This window comes from Chelonoidis abingdonii, chromosome 1 (genome assembly GCF_003597395.2).
Source record: "Chelonoidis abingdonii isolate Lonesome George chromosome 1, CheloAbing_2.0, whole genome shotgun sequence".
NCBI classification, from domain to species: domain Eukaryota; kingdom Metazoa; phylum Chordata; order Testudines; family Testudinidae; genus Chelonoidis; species Chelonoidis abingdonii.
In genome coordinates, this window is record NC_133769.1 from 71,616,094 (window position 1) to 71,629,924 (window position 13,831).

A 13,831-nucleotide genomic window follows, 5' to 3' on the forward strand; every position below is an offset into this window, starting at 1 on the left:
GGGGGAGATATAGATATATATAGATATAGTGAGGAGATATCTATATCTCTATATATCTATCTCCTCACTATATGTTCCAGTCTATGCATTTGATGAAGTGGGCTGTAGCCCACGAAAGCTTATGCTCAAATAAATTTGCTAGTCTCTAAGGTGCCACAAGTATCCCTGTTCTTTTTGCAGACCCATTTTATATACACTTATCAAGGTCCCAGCGCTGCAATGAGCTCCGCCTGAACAGGGCTCCACACAGGTGCAGAGGTTCTCCTTCAGGGAATTTACTAGAATGATCAAGGCCTAAATGATTATTTGCTTTTGAAAAAGTCCTTCTTCCCCATCTCTGATGAAAACATGCCTTGTATGAAAGGAGAAGATGCAGATGTTGAGCCCTCTAGTGGCATGCCCTCACGGTTCAGAGCAGTCTGTCAGTTCTAATTCTTTCATTGTCCATTCTCATCAAAGATCTCATGAGAACTTCAGGGGCAACAAAATGATGCTGTCTCTTGCAGCAATCCTGGGAGCTCAAGTGTATAATATCCTACAAATATTTATAAAATGAAAATCTTTTGTGTTATAAGTGCCATACAAAAAAAGGTAAGGAAAAGTGGTGTCCTAAATGTATATGGAAGAATTTTAACTTAAAATAAATACACTGTTTGGTATGAAAGAATAACCTTACCCATCCCCTTCTTCCCTGCTACATGCTTACCTCTTGTTTATGGTTGCCAGCATTCAGCAACAATTGATTCATCACTTTTTGAGTTTGGTCATATATTCTTAAGTCACTCCTATATTGTTCTCTTGGTCTGAGGAAATGGTACTGAATCATCATGATTGGTTTTTTTTCTTAACGAGAAGCTAAAAACAGCAACAGAACTACAGAAATACACTTTCAAACCAGTCACAGCAGTCACAATTTTTGTGGAAACTGAACTTGGAATATTTTCCTGTAAACACCTTGAAAACAGCCGCTAATGAGTAGAGGGAGAACTTGGGAAAGAACTGGCCTGTTCAAAGTCACTGTGAGTGTGAAATAACTCCCCTGTAGGAGCAATCTGATGAAGGACTGCATTATTAAATGTAAGAATGAGCATCTGGTATATTGATGTCACCATATGTTTATTTAAATAATTTATAAGATAGTACTTTAAATGTATGATTTTTTTATATAGTTTAATTTCAATAAAGGTGATTTACATCGTATTTCACAGAATTCAGCTTCTCTGTTGGAAACTTCTGTATTGTTCTTGTTTGGTGCCATACATAAAAACAGATACTTCATGATGTTATTACTCACTTTAGACTTGACTTCTTTTCTAGTAAAAGTTCTTAAACAAGCCATGAATTACTTCAAGCTGTTTCAATTCAGAGTATTTTAGCAGTGCAATATGGGTGTAAATAGTATAGCAGTTTTGGCCAAGGTTTTCAGTTCCTTGTTTTGGACAGAATAAATAACTACAAATCCTTGCTTTCTCTCAGGTGTTGATATTATCCAATTTGGTCTTTTCACTATCTCCTCCACTTTAGAAAGATCTGGCTTCACGGTTAGACCAGTTGCTGGATATCTGTCTCCTCGAGATTTTTTAGCAGGATTAGCCTATAGAGTTTTTCACTGCACTCAATATGTACGGCATGGCTCTGACCCTCTCTACACACCAGAACCGTAAGTATACCTTGTCCTATTCATTTGTTGTTAAAATTAACTACAAGTAAAACTTAATTTTCTAAATTTTTATGTTGATTCAGCCCACCCAACAATCCAGGATTTTTTGGTCTACAAACCAAATGCATGAAAACCAATTTCCATCCCCCCCCCCTGCAATGTTTGGCCCCAAACTGAAATCTTTTAATGTAGATATACCACCGTGGTGCCTCATGAGAGTTGTAGTTTGGGTATCTCATGTCCCCGTTCTACTCTATGGGCTGAACTTCCCAGCCTGATTTCATTTCTCATACACCTCAGGCATAGTATTCCATGATACACTGCCTCCCTCACCAAGATAGGGGACTGTGGAGCAATATGGGAGATGTAATCTGATCAAAGAACCTCAGCCATAAAAGAGAACTGGAGTGTGAAGCTCTCAAACTATGACTCCGATGAGGCACCACACCAGCATTTTCAAATTGAAATGTTTGGGTTTTGGATGAAATATATGGAGGGTTGATTTTTCACTGAAAACTCTTAATATCCTTTAAAAAATTCCAACTAGCTCCTCTAGGTTTTTTGTTTGTTGTTTGTTTTTGTGTTGAATGTTTCCTGTTCTATGCAAGTAAATAATAGAATAGTAATTCCATCAAGGGACACTGCTGATTTCATAAACCATAAGGGCCATGTTTGAGCAGTTTCAGTTACCAGATATCTAGCATGAAATGATAGCCTCTCTTTATTCAGTACGTACCATTTTGGTGTATTTTATTTTTGTATAATATATGGCAACAAAAACCAAAGCCAAAGCTTACACAAATGAGTTAATATCTGTGGCCCTAATTCTGCAAACACTTAAGCCCATGCATAACTTTGCTCACAAGAGCAGATCCACTGAAGCCCTGGGAAACATCTTAAGATATAAATCCAATAACCTAGCTGCATTTTTTCTTATTTTACAGTTAAAAGCTATATCTAAAAATAATTTAATATACTATCATGGTGGAAATTACCAGTTAGCCCTCTTGCACATCATGCTAGAAGTTCTCTTTCTTATGGTGGGAGCTTTGTACAGCGTTTGAAGAAGTGCTGGATTGCTAGTTTTGTAATGCGATATCTTTTTTTGGGAAAGCTGTGGCAAGCGTCAAAGGAATTTGCTCTCTACCTAATCTCTCTAACGAGAGTCAGTTCTTGAGGCAGAGCTGCTGCAAAGAAACTGAGCATTAGTGTTTTGGCTGAGATTCCTGTAAAAGGGGATTGATTGCATGCTGGTTGACCACCTCTGTGTGTGTATATAAGGCATGTATACACTGCTGTGCAGTTCAGACTATGGGGGTCATGAATAGCAGTGCGCACCAAAGTGCTCTGCTGTAACTCCCCCATATACCTACTGTGCGTGTGAACTAAAAGGTTCCTACTCTGCATTAATATAATCCTGTGTGAAGAAGACTACGTTAATGAGAACTAGGAACCTTTTAGTTTGCACCTTCAGCAAGCCCACCAGGGGAGTTACAGTGCAGCAGTTTGGTGCACACTGCTATTCATGCCCCCCATAGTCCGAACTGCAGGGTAGTTATAGATGAACCCATAGCACAAATAAACAAACTGCTCTAAGAAAATACAAGACTCTGCTACACTGATCTTTCCAATGGGAAGTCAACCTGCCAAGCCCCAAAAATCTGTTAACACTCAGCAGAGGAGTGTTGATATTTATGAAATAAAAACAATTGGAGTATATTCTTATCCAATTCAAGGGGATTTATGAGTGTTATCCCAGTAAGTGCAAAGACCCTGAGCCAGCAAACGTTTAAGCATGTGTATAACTTTGCTCACATGAGCTGTCTCTTTTGGCTACTATATTTATGGTATCAATGCTTAGTTTGATACCGGCTCTGAACTGTGCAGCAAGTCTTAAGAATTAGGTCGTAATATGTAATAACTAGGGTGGCCAGATGGAAAGTCCCGTCGAAATGGGGACCTGATGGTGTCCAATCAATCAACTGACCAGACACCCAAAGTCCATTACTGCCAGCATGGGAGGTGGGGAGGCGCCAGGTCATCACTCGTGCCAGCCCTGTCTCAGATGGGGCAGCACCCTACCTGCATCGAACAACAGGCTAGTCTCTCCCGACCAATGGAGGGAGGAGGGGAGAGGCGAAAAGCAGTGAGTGATGGAGGAAGGGGGAAAGAGGAGTGAACGGGGGGGCAGGTCCTCGGGGTAGGGCAGGAGTGGGGCCTCAGGGAAAGGGGTGGAGGCAGCAGGTGAGACCTGGGCAGGAAGAGGGAGGGTAGGGTTGGGCCCTCAGGGGGAAGAGGAGGTTTTGACACTCTTGCTCGAGTGTCCAGTTTTTAAATATTACAAAGTTGGCAACCCTAATAATAGCGGGAATCTTATGATAAACTGCCCGTTCATGGTGTCCTAAGAGTCACTCTAGTAATTCTAGTGAAATTAAAATATTTACTTTTGTTTCTGAATTTAATGGGAAATCCTTATTGCCTTGATGGCTCCAAGCATTAGAACTATATAATTTATACAGGTACAGTATTAGCATTTAAAAAAAAGATGATAAGCTAATTATGAAAAGGAACTTTATTCTTTTTGTGAGATCTTTGCTCTAAAATAATATTTCAGAAAAATGAATAGCAAAAAATGGTAAATGCCTCATTAACTTTGTCTGATTTTCATAAGATTTTGCATACAGCAGATACAGTCAAAAATTGAGAATGAAATTCTGGCTCCATTAAATGACAAAGCTCATATTGACTCCAATGGGGAGAGGATTTCACCCTTAATATTCACCATTTTGCAGTACAGTAATTGCAGTGCCCTGCTCTCTCTTCTTTGATGTATGGAAACATATTGTGGTTTGTTGCAGGTGTCTAAGGCTGCATGTTACATTTGAATACGATCAACCTGATGAAATGACTCCCATTGATTTTAATGGGCTTTGGATCAGGCTTCCCACCCGCACTGTAGACCCAGATACAAATTAGGGGATTCACTTTGCTTGATTTTATCATCACTATCTGCATTTTAAAACCTTTTCTTTCCTGGTTTTATGATATTTCTACTACCTTCATAGAACTATATGGATTTCCTCTGCTGGCCAATTTGCTCCTACAAAAATCGTTCACTGTGAAAACTGTATTACTGAAATCTTTTCCTCTCAATGTGTATGAATAAATTAAAGCCACTTAATCATTTTTCAAATAGCACAAAACAAAAGAATTGAGTCTGGTAGTTAAGAAAAGAGTTATATTGTTTAGACTTATCTGTAAAGGACCAGACTTGCTGGGAAATCTGTGAGACTGTTATGACGATTCCAAACCTCAGTACGTGATTCTGACAGCAGGGTACTGGTTTTTTGTTTTGTTTTGTTTTTTAAAGGCAACTCTCTGTAACATCACATGTAAAAAAAAAACAAAAAACCTCAGACAGAGAAATATATAAGCCAAAAGTGGAGTAGGGAGGATGGGAACCTTCCTCCTCCTCTTGCTAATGTAGCAAATTGGATAGGGCTAGATCAGAGGTTGGCAACCTCCGGCACGCGGCTCGCCAGGGTAAGCACCCTGGCGGGCTGGGCCAGTTTGTTTGTCTACCACGTTGGCAGGTTTGGCTGATCATGGGTCCCACTGGCTGCCGTTCGCCGTCCCAGGCCAATGGGGGTGGCAGGAAGCCGCAATCAGCACATCCCTCGGCCCCCACCACTTCCCGTCACCCCCATTGGCCTGGGACAGTGAACCGCAGCCAGTGGGAGCCTCAATCGGCCGAACCTGCTGATGGTAGGTAAACAAACTGGCCCGGCCCGCCAGGGTGCTTACTCTGGCGAGCCGCATGCCAGAGGTTGCCGACCCCTGGGATAGGTTATGTCTACTCTTTTCGTGGGTGTGCAAGGATGTAAAGGATGCAAACAGCCTCTCGTCAGACCTGTTGCCACATGCATGGCTAGTCCACGTGCAGAGGTAGTCCTTGTATTCTCTGGTAGTATAGACAGCAGTATTAGCTTCTCCAGCGTGGGTGGAGAGGGCTAGAAAGGGATCAAGGTTCTGCACTGGCTGGCAGCGCTAGACTAGTATGTTGGGGATAGGGCTAGACTTGTGCTGCTTCCTGACATCAGTGACCCCTTGGCACAACAGTATCACTATGGCTTCTGCTCATCACAGGCCTGGGGTCTTTGGTGCAGCCCACAGATCTTCAGTAAGGATCTTGGCATGGCCCTTGATGTATTAGGATCTCTGATCAACCTTCAGAACCCTCATGAATCAGTTCATCAGTGTCTCAATGCATCATTGAAATGGAGCAGCCCTTGACTCATCAGAAAAAGTCTCAGTAGGCCTTTGATACTTTGATGACTTGAGGCATCAGACCTTTTGTGATGGTCAGCCCTTGGTAACTCTGGTGGTGTCCATTCCTCAGTACCTTTGAGAGGCCGTAGGTGGGTTATCATTATTCTGAAGTCTTAGAATCTTGACAAATTAATACCTCAGACCATCAGCACACAAGGCCTCTGTGCTTAGTTATCTTTGGTCAAAAAAGGCCTTAGTAGGTCCTTGATGTGGCAGTAACTCAGAGTCTCACATTGCACTGGGATCCTAGCACCACTGTTGATGCCCTGGCCTCAGCACATTAAGTTCTTCTTCCATAATATCCTCAGCCTATCACCACCATGGAGTGGAGCTCAGCATGGTTCTGTATGCTCAGAATGGCCCTCATGCATCTACGGAGTCTTGGCACTTCAGTGCCTATGTTGGGACACATCAACACTTCAGAATAACCTCAACATCTCTATTAAGAGTTAGTATTTTGGGGCTTTAGAGAGCTCCGGGTGCTGAAGCTGCCTCTGTTGCAGTTTAGTTTAACTATTTTTGGCTTGGCATTTTGATAGTGACTATCTTTCCCTATGCTGAATAGAGGACATCTGGTAAAATTACTCATATTCAAGTGAGTTCAATGGCAACCAATCATACAAATATTCAAATTAATATCAAGTTGACTGAGCCCTCGTTAAAAAAGAAATACTGCGTAGTTGGATTCTTTTAATTCACCTTCTTATTTTTAAGGCTTTAGGGTTCACACTCACTCACACACTCTCTCTCTCTCTCTCTCTCTCTGACTAACCAACCCAAGCCTCCATGCCTGGCTGGGCCCCCAGGATGGACCCACCTCACCTGGTGCCATGTCCTCCCGAGGTGACATGTGGGCAGCGGCGTATTATTGCCTAGGCCAACAAGGCCTAGGGCAGTAAATTTGCTCATGCCCCCTCCCCAACTCCACCCCTTCCACAAATCCCTGGCCCATCTCCTCCCCCAGGCTTGCCTTGCTTCCCTCCTACCACCTCCCTCCTAGGCTTGCCGCGCGAAAGTGCTGGGAGGGAGGGAGGGAGAGAGAGAGAAGTGAGTAGGGGCACTCGGAGGAGGCAGAACAGAGGTGAGCTGGGGCCCACGGGTGTGGGGAATAACCTGCTCTCCACCCCAGCTCACCTCCGCTCCACTGCTGCCATCTCTGGAGCATGCTGCAACTCCTCTTCTCCCAGGCGTGGCAGCAATTTTTTTTAGGGCCTCGGGGTGGCAAATTTGTTAATCCACCACTGCACATGGGGGGTGGGAGCATTCAGGGTCACATGCCCCCTTCACCAGATTTTTGCCAGGCTTCACACCAGAATGTGGCCGGCAGCAGCCCTATCAGCATTATGCAGGAGGGAAGGGACGGAAGCTGCTTCCAGCAGCAGGAAAGGAGGAGGGGGGAAGGGATGACCTGACTTGTGTCTTTGCAGAGCTCATCTCTTCCCCCCCTCTCATGTGGCTGGAAGCAACTTGTCCCTTCCTGCCTGCATAGTGTCGAAAGCCAGCTAACACCTCCAGGCTGCTGCTGTCCACCGACATAACCCCCAGCCCCACCTCCTGTCCCCTGGCTACAGCACAGGCAGGAGGGAGTTAAGCCCTAAGCAGTGATTTCCCCAGGAATTGAAATTAGGGGGGGTGTTCGAATTTACGGGGGGGGTGTCAGGTCCAATGAGATATATAAAAGAAGTATGAATAAAGTAAATGTTTTGTTAGGATTATGCAAATTTAGCATAAGGAAAATGCAAGTTACACCAGAACACATAACAGATCTAGATTTCTTAAAAAAAAAAAATTTTAAAAAAATGTATTTAATTTAAATTGACTTTTGAAAAGTAAGCCATCATGGGGTAAGAGGAAAGTCCTCTCATGGATCAGTAACTGGTTAAAAGATGGGAAACAAAGGGTAGGAATAAATTATCAGTTTTCAGAATGGAGGGAGATAAATAGTGGTATCCTTGAGGGGTCAGTACTGGGACCAGTACTGTTCAACATATTCATCTGGAAAAATGGGTAAACAGTGAGGTGGCAAAATTTGCAGATGATACAAAACTATTCAAGATAGTTAAGTCCCAGGCAGACTGCGAAGAGCTACAAAGGGATCTCACAAAACTGGGTGACTGGGCAACAAAATGGCAATTGAAATTCAATGTTGATAAATGCAAAGTAATGCACATTGGAAAGCAATCTCAACTATACATACAAAATGATGGGTCTGAATTAGCTGTTAACACTCATGAAAGAGATCTTGTTTTTTTAAGAACAGAACAGCGAGTGCTTCTGGCGCTTTAGAGAGTTTTGTGGATAGTTCTCTGAAAACATCCACTCAATGTGCAGCAGCAGTCACAAAAGCAAACAATGTTGGGAATCATTAAGAAAGGGATAGATAATAAGACAGAAAATATCACATTGCCTCTATATAAATCCATGGTACGTGCACACACTTGAATAGTGTGTGCAGATCTGGTCACCCATCCTAAAAAATATATATATTGGAATTGGAAAAGGTACAGAGATGGGCAACTAAAATAATCAGGGGTATGAAACAGGAGGAGAGATTAAAATGACTGGGAATTTTCAGCTTAGAAAAGAGATGACTAATGGGGATATGATAGAGGTCTACAAAATCTTGACTGGTGCGAAGAAAGTGAATAAGGAAATTTTATTTAATCCTTCACATAACACAAGAACTAGCAGTCACCCAATGAAATTAATAGGCAGCAGGTTTTAAAAAAACAAAAGAAGTACTTCTTCACACAATATAAAGTCAACCAGGGAACTCTTTGCCAGGGGATGCTGTGAAGACCAAAACTATAACAGGATTATAAAAAAAAAGAACTAGATAAATTCCTGGAGAAACAGGTCCATCTGTGGCTATTAGCCAGGATGGGAGGGATGCAATACCATGCTCTGAGTGTCCCTAGCCTGTTTGCCAGAAGCTGGGAATGGGCAACAGGGATGGTCACTTGATGATTACCTGTTCTGTTCATTCCCTCTGAAGCACCTGGCCTTGACCACTGTTGTAAGACAGGGTACTGGGCTATATGGACCATTGGTCTGACCCAGTATGACCATTCTTATGTAAAAATTAATTATAATAATAAAAATGTTTTAGTACAGAAACTCCCCAACATAATGACCTCTCAAGATAGCAACAATGTGAGATAACAACCTTGGCAAATAATGCATTTTAAAAATCTTGGCTACTAGGAAACATATTTATATAAGTTTCCATTCCAGTCACAAATCTAGCATTCTGGAGCAAAGTGACTAAAATATAGTCCAACAAACAAATGTTTATTTAACTTTTCCCTGCCCCTCACTTTTCCCTCACCACTGCACTCCACTCACCAGGTGTTGTCCTTGGTCAGTGGAGAAACACCCCCAGAGACTCAGAGTTCAGAGGTGCTTCACTGCATGAGTACACCTTCCAGGTGGGGGACAAGAAGCACCTTGCTTGTCCTCCAGCTGCTCACTGTTCGCTCGGCCACGTCTGTTTCAAGTTGTGCCACCGTTCACTCCACCAGCTTTCACATGTTGCCCAATGGCCCAGGTGCCAGGAAGGCAAGCTGTTCGTTGTGCCACCGTTCACTCCACCACTCTGTTGCCAATGGCCCTGCGCAGTCATCTTCTACTGCCACCTGCCACTGTGACCTCTGTGAGTTGGTCTCTTGAGGTTCCACCAGCTCTCAGTGATTTCAGCTGAGTTCTCAGTGGGGGAACCTCGCTGCTAGTGCAGTCTAGGCTGTCTCTTCCACAGGAACACTGTCCCTACAACAGGACTAAGCACTTAGACCTAATTGTCAGTGATTTCAGCTGCAGTGGTCACTTAACAGAACAAAAGACTATCTATGGAGCCTAATCAGCTCTGTCTTTAAACAGTGGAGAGGGACAGATCCCCACTCTCTTTCTTGATGCCTTCAAATCATCACAGGCTAAGTACAGTTCTACTGCCCTTTGCTCATACAATAAGAACAACATTTCATCCCCTGCCCCGCCCCCACATTCAAGTGGTTTGTAACCCAACCCCAGCCAAAATCTATCACTTGGACAACACAGCTCTTTTTGCTGGATACCTAGGTGGATTAGGAGTGAATGTAAATATAATCTGGCCCCACAGCCCCAGCTCATCACTAGCTGTCAGGGAGAGCTCATTTAGACTTTGCTTATAAATCATCATTTGATATTATTAGGTTGGCCAATATCATGAATGCACTGACATAAAAAAAACAGCTGTATAAGGAAGCAAGGAAGCTAGTCTATGTTCATACTTTTCAAATCTAGTATACTTCTTCAGATACACATATTTTATCATACACTGTATAAGCTTTTAAAGTGTGTATTAATGTTTCAGTTTAAATTCAGATCTCCAAACAGTCACTAAATTGGTATGTAACTAGCTCACAAAACTAGGGGGGGGTGTTCAGGAAATTCAGGGGGGGTGGACACCCCCACCGAGGGGGGGTCTAGGGAAATCACTGGCCCTAAGGACGCATTGTGCACCAGGGCCCAGGGAACCTGACTGCACAGACTTCAGAGAACTCAGTGAGAAAGGTGGCTCAGCAGAGGATGGTGCCTAGGGGACAAAGCAGCCCCACACTCCCGGGGGCAGGACCTGGATGTGTGTGGGTAGGTGGAGAGGGTGCTAAGCCCCTGCCCCGGGGGCTGCTACGGTGCTTACAGGTTTGTGGTGTGAACAGGCTGGAAATCATTTTCCCTACCCCCTCCCCTACTCTAGAGCTTAGCTGAGGGGCGAAGAGGCTTCCCCATGCCAGTGCTGTGGAGGGCTTTGGCACATGCAGGGCTTGGCTCCTCCTGGCCAGCTCCCTGGGCCAGAGGGTCTTGGGATTTCCTGGAGTGCCAGCCCAGCCAAAGGCAGTGGAGGAAGGAAGGATCCTGCTGGTCAGGCTGCTAGTGAGCTGAGCACTCCGACTAGGGGCTGGTTCACTGCACAGTGCTGGGAGTGGGATGCGCCCCACTGAGGGGGGGTTATGGAGGAGCTATGGGGCTCTGTGTGTGTGTGTGTGTGTGTGTGTGTGTGTGTGTGTGTGTATGTGAAGGGGCAAAGCGGGGAGAGGACAACGAGAGGGGGTGCACGTGAACAGAGCCAACATGTAACTGACCACCACCTGGCACCTGCCACCACTCCCCAACTACCGCAGTTTGCAGCTCACAGCCAGTGTCAGCTGAAAATGGGATGGGGGCGGGGTTCTACTACCAGAGAGCCGGCATGCAGCACGGGTTGTGCTAAAGGACCAACAGGGGGAGCGTCTGGCCCTGTGCTCTGCAGCTTTGCCCTGCCACCAGCCTTGAACATCCACCCCGATTGTCACCACTGGTGAGCGAGTGGCTGGAGAGCAGGCATCCAGCCAGCAGCAGGACCCACCAGTACTGATGGGCAGGGGGACAGAAAATATGGGAAAATTTGCCTGTTTTTACGAAAAAGTTGGCACACTTGCAGGAAGGCTTAAATACAGGCCTGTCCCATTGAAAATGGGATGTCTGGTCACCCTATATTTTGATACCTCAGCATGGCTACAGCTCCCAAGCCAAGGATTGGTACATCACAGCTTCAGAATGAGTTGGCGTTGCTTCTGGGCCCTGCTTCACTGGCACCTCTGAAAGATTATGATGAGTTGGAGCCTTCTTTAAGGCATGACAGTTTGGCATCTGGACAGAATTAGTAGTTCAGCACTTACTTTGGGACATGATGCTTCAGCAAATGGTTGTATCACCTCTTCTGGTTTGCATCAGTGCATTCTTTGCAGGCAGGTTGCACTAATTGAGGGGGAAAAAGGGTGCTGGGTTGCTTTCTAGGGAGCTTATCACTGAAGTCCTTCTTCTCAATAAGAGGTACTGTGGAATATTGTCTTCCTTCTGGAGTGCTCTTTCCTGGGCATTGAGTTTCAGAGATTCCTGTTGGGTCTGTGCATTAGTGCCTCTGGCTGTGCTCATGGCCTCCCACTGGATCTGATAGTCTGTTTCTGACTCTAGAAATAGTAAGGGCCTCAATCCTGATGGTCAGGGCTGGCTCCAGGCACCAGGACAGCAAGCCGGTGCTTGGGGTAGCCAACGGAAAAGGGAGGCACATCCGGCTCTTCGGTGGCAATTCGGCGGCAGGCCCCTCAGTCCCTCTCAGAGGGAAGGACCTGCTGCCGAAGAATGAAGCGGCGGCAGTAGAGCTGCTGCTGATCGCGGCTTTTTTTTTTTTTTTTTTCCCTTGCCTTTGGGATGGCAAAAACGCTGGAGCCGGCCCTGCTGATGGTTACTTCTGTGTATTCCATTACCTCTTCCATCCCTCATTGTTTGCTTGTTCATGCTGCAGCTGTCATCTGGGAAATGAGGTGGTCAGACTTTGGTGCTTTAATCATGTTGATCTGGGATATCGTAGGAAACAGAGGGAGATTAGGATTGCTAAAGCAGCAAATGTTCTGCCTTTGGGGAAGAATGAGTAACTGTGCATCTCAGACCTGGAATTCTCTTCATGGTGTTTCTCTATTTTACCTCATATTTACATTAGGGTAACGACTCTTCCAATGTCTCCTCCTGCTTTTGGCCAGCTGTATCATATGTGTTTTGTATCTGAGGGTAGCTGTGTTAGTCTGTATCCACAAAAACGACAAGGAGTCTGGTGGCACCTTAAAGACTGAGGTTATGGGGCAAGTGATGCTGTTTGTTCACAATTTCAGCCTGTGCGCATCTGCAGAAGCACTCTATGTAGAGGTCCAGTCTGTCATTTCAACCATCAGAAGGAGTCTACAAAGAGGAGTTCTTCTTGTAGTGTTGGTAGGAAGGCTCCTGTGTGTCAGTGCACTGCTCAATGGTGTGTTGAAAATATTCCTTGAGTCGGAGATGACGAAAGTAGGCTTCCAGATCACCGCAGAACTGTATCATGTTCATGGGGAGACTCTCTTTCTTCTCCACCATCCCCAAGATAGCCCATCGGAAGAGTCTGTCCTAAGTGTGTGGTTGGATAGATTAACAATATTGTTAAGTGAGTTGAGGGTACCACTGTTCTAGTCTCCTGGATTTCAACAATTTCCACCTCACCATCCACCGCAACCTGGCCCAGTCCCCACCAGAAACCCACTTCCTGGACACTACAGTGCAAAGAAGTGATAGTCACATAAACACCACCCTATACCGGAAACCTATTGACTGCTATACTTACCTACATGCCTCCAGCTTCCATCCAGGACACATCACACGATCCATTGTCTATAGCCAAGCCCTAAGATACAACTAGATTTACTCCAATCCCTCAGACAGAGACAAACACCTACAAGATCTTTATCAAGCATTCTTTAAATTACAGTGTCCACATGGGGAAGTGAGGAAACAGATTGACAGAGTGAGACGGGTACCCAGAAATCACCTATTACAGGACAGGCCCAACAAGGAAAATAACAGAACACAACTGGCCATCGCGTACAGCCCCCAGTTAAAACCTCTCCAGCACATTATCAATGATCTACAACCTATCCTAGAAAATGATCTCTCACTCTCACAGACCTTGGGAGGCAGGCCAGTCCTCACTTACAGACAACCCCGCAACTTGAAGCAAATATTAACCACACCACAGAAACGCCAACCCAGGAACCGATCCCTGTAGCAAACCTCGTTGCCTACTCTGTCCCCATATCTATTCTAGCGACACCATCAGAGGACCCAACCACATCAGCCACACCATCAAGGGCTCATTCACCTGCACGTCTACTAATGTTATATATGCCACTATGTGCTAGCACCTCCCCTCTGCCATGTACATTGGCCAAACCGGACAGTCCCTATGTAAAAGAATAAATGGACACAAATCGGACATCAGGAATGGTGATAGACAAAAGCCAG

The 13,831-nt window shown here is 44.8% G+C and overlaps 1 protein-coding gene across 1 annotated transcript in view; it reads left to right on the top strand.

Moving 5' to 3' along the window:
* TPH2 (tryptophan hydroxylase 2) overlaps positions 1-13,831 on the top strand; it is a 100,992-nt gene that overhangs the window by 34,163 nt on the left and 52,998 nt on the right. Inside the window, exon 7 of the mRNA XM_075066496.1 lies at positions 1,525-1,660. Within this exon, the coding sequence (XP_074922597.1) occupies positions 1,525-1,660 (136 nt within the window). The remainder of the gene's footprint in view (positions 1-1,524; positions 1,661-13,831) is intronic.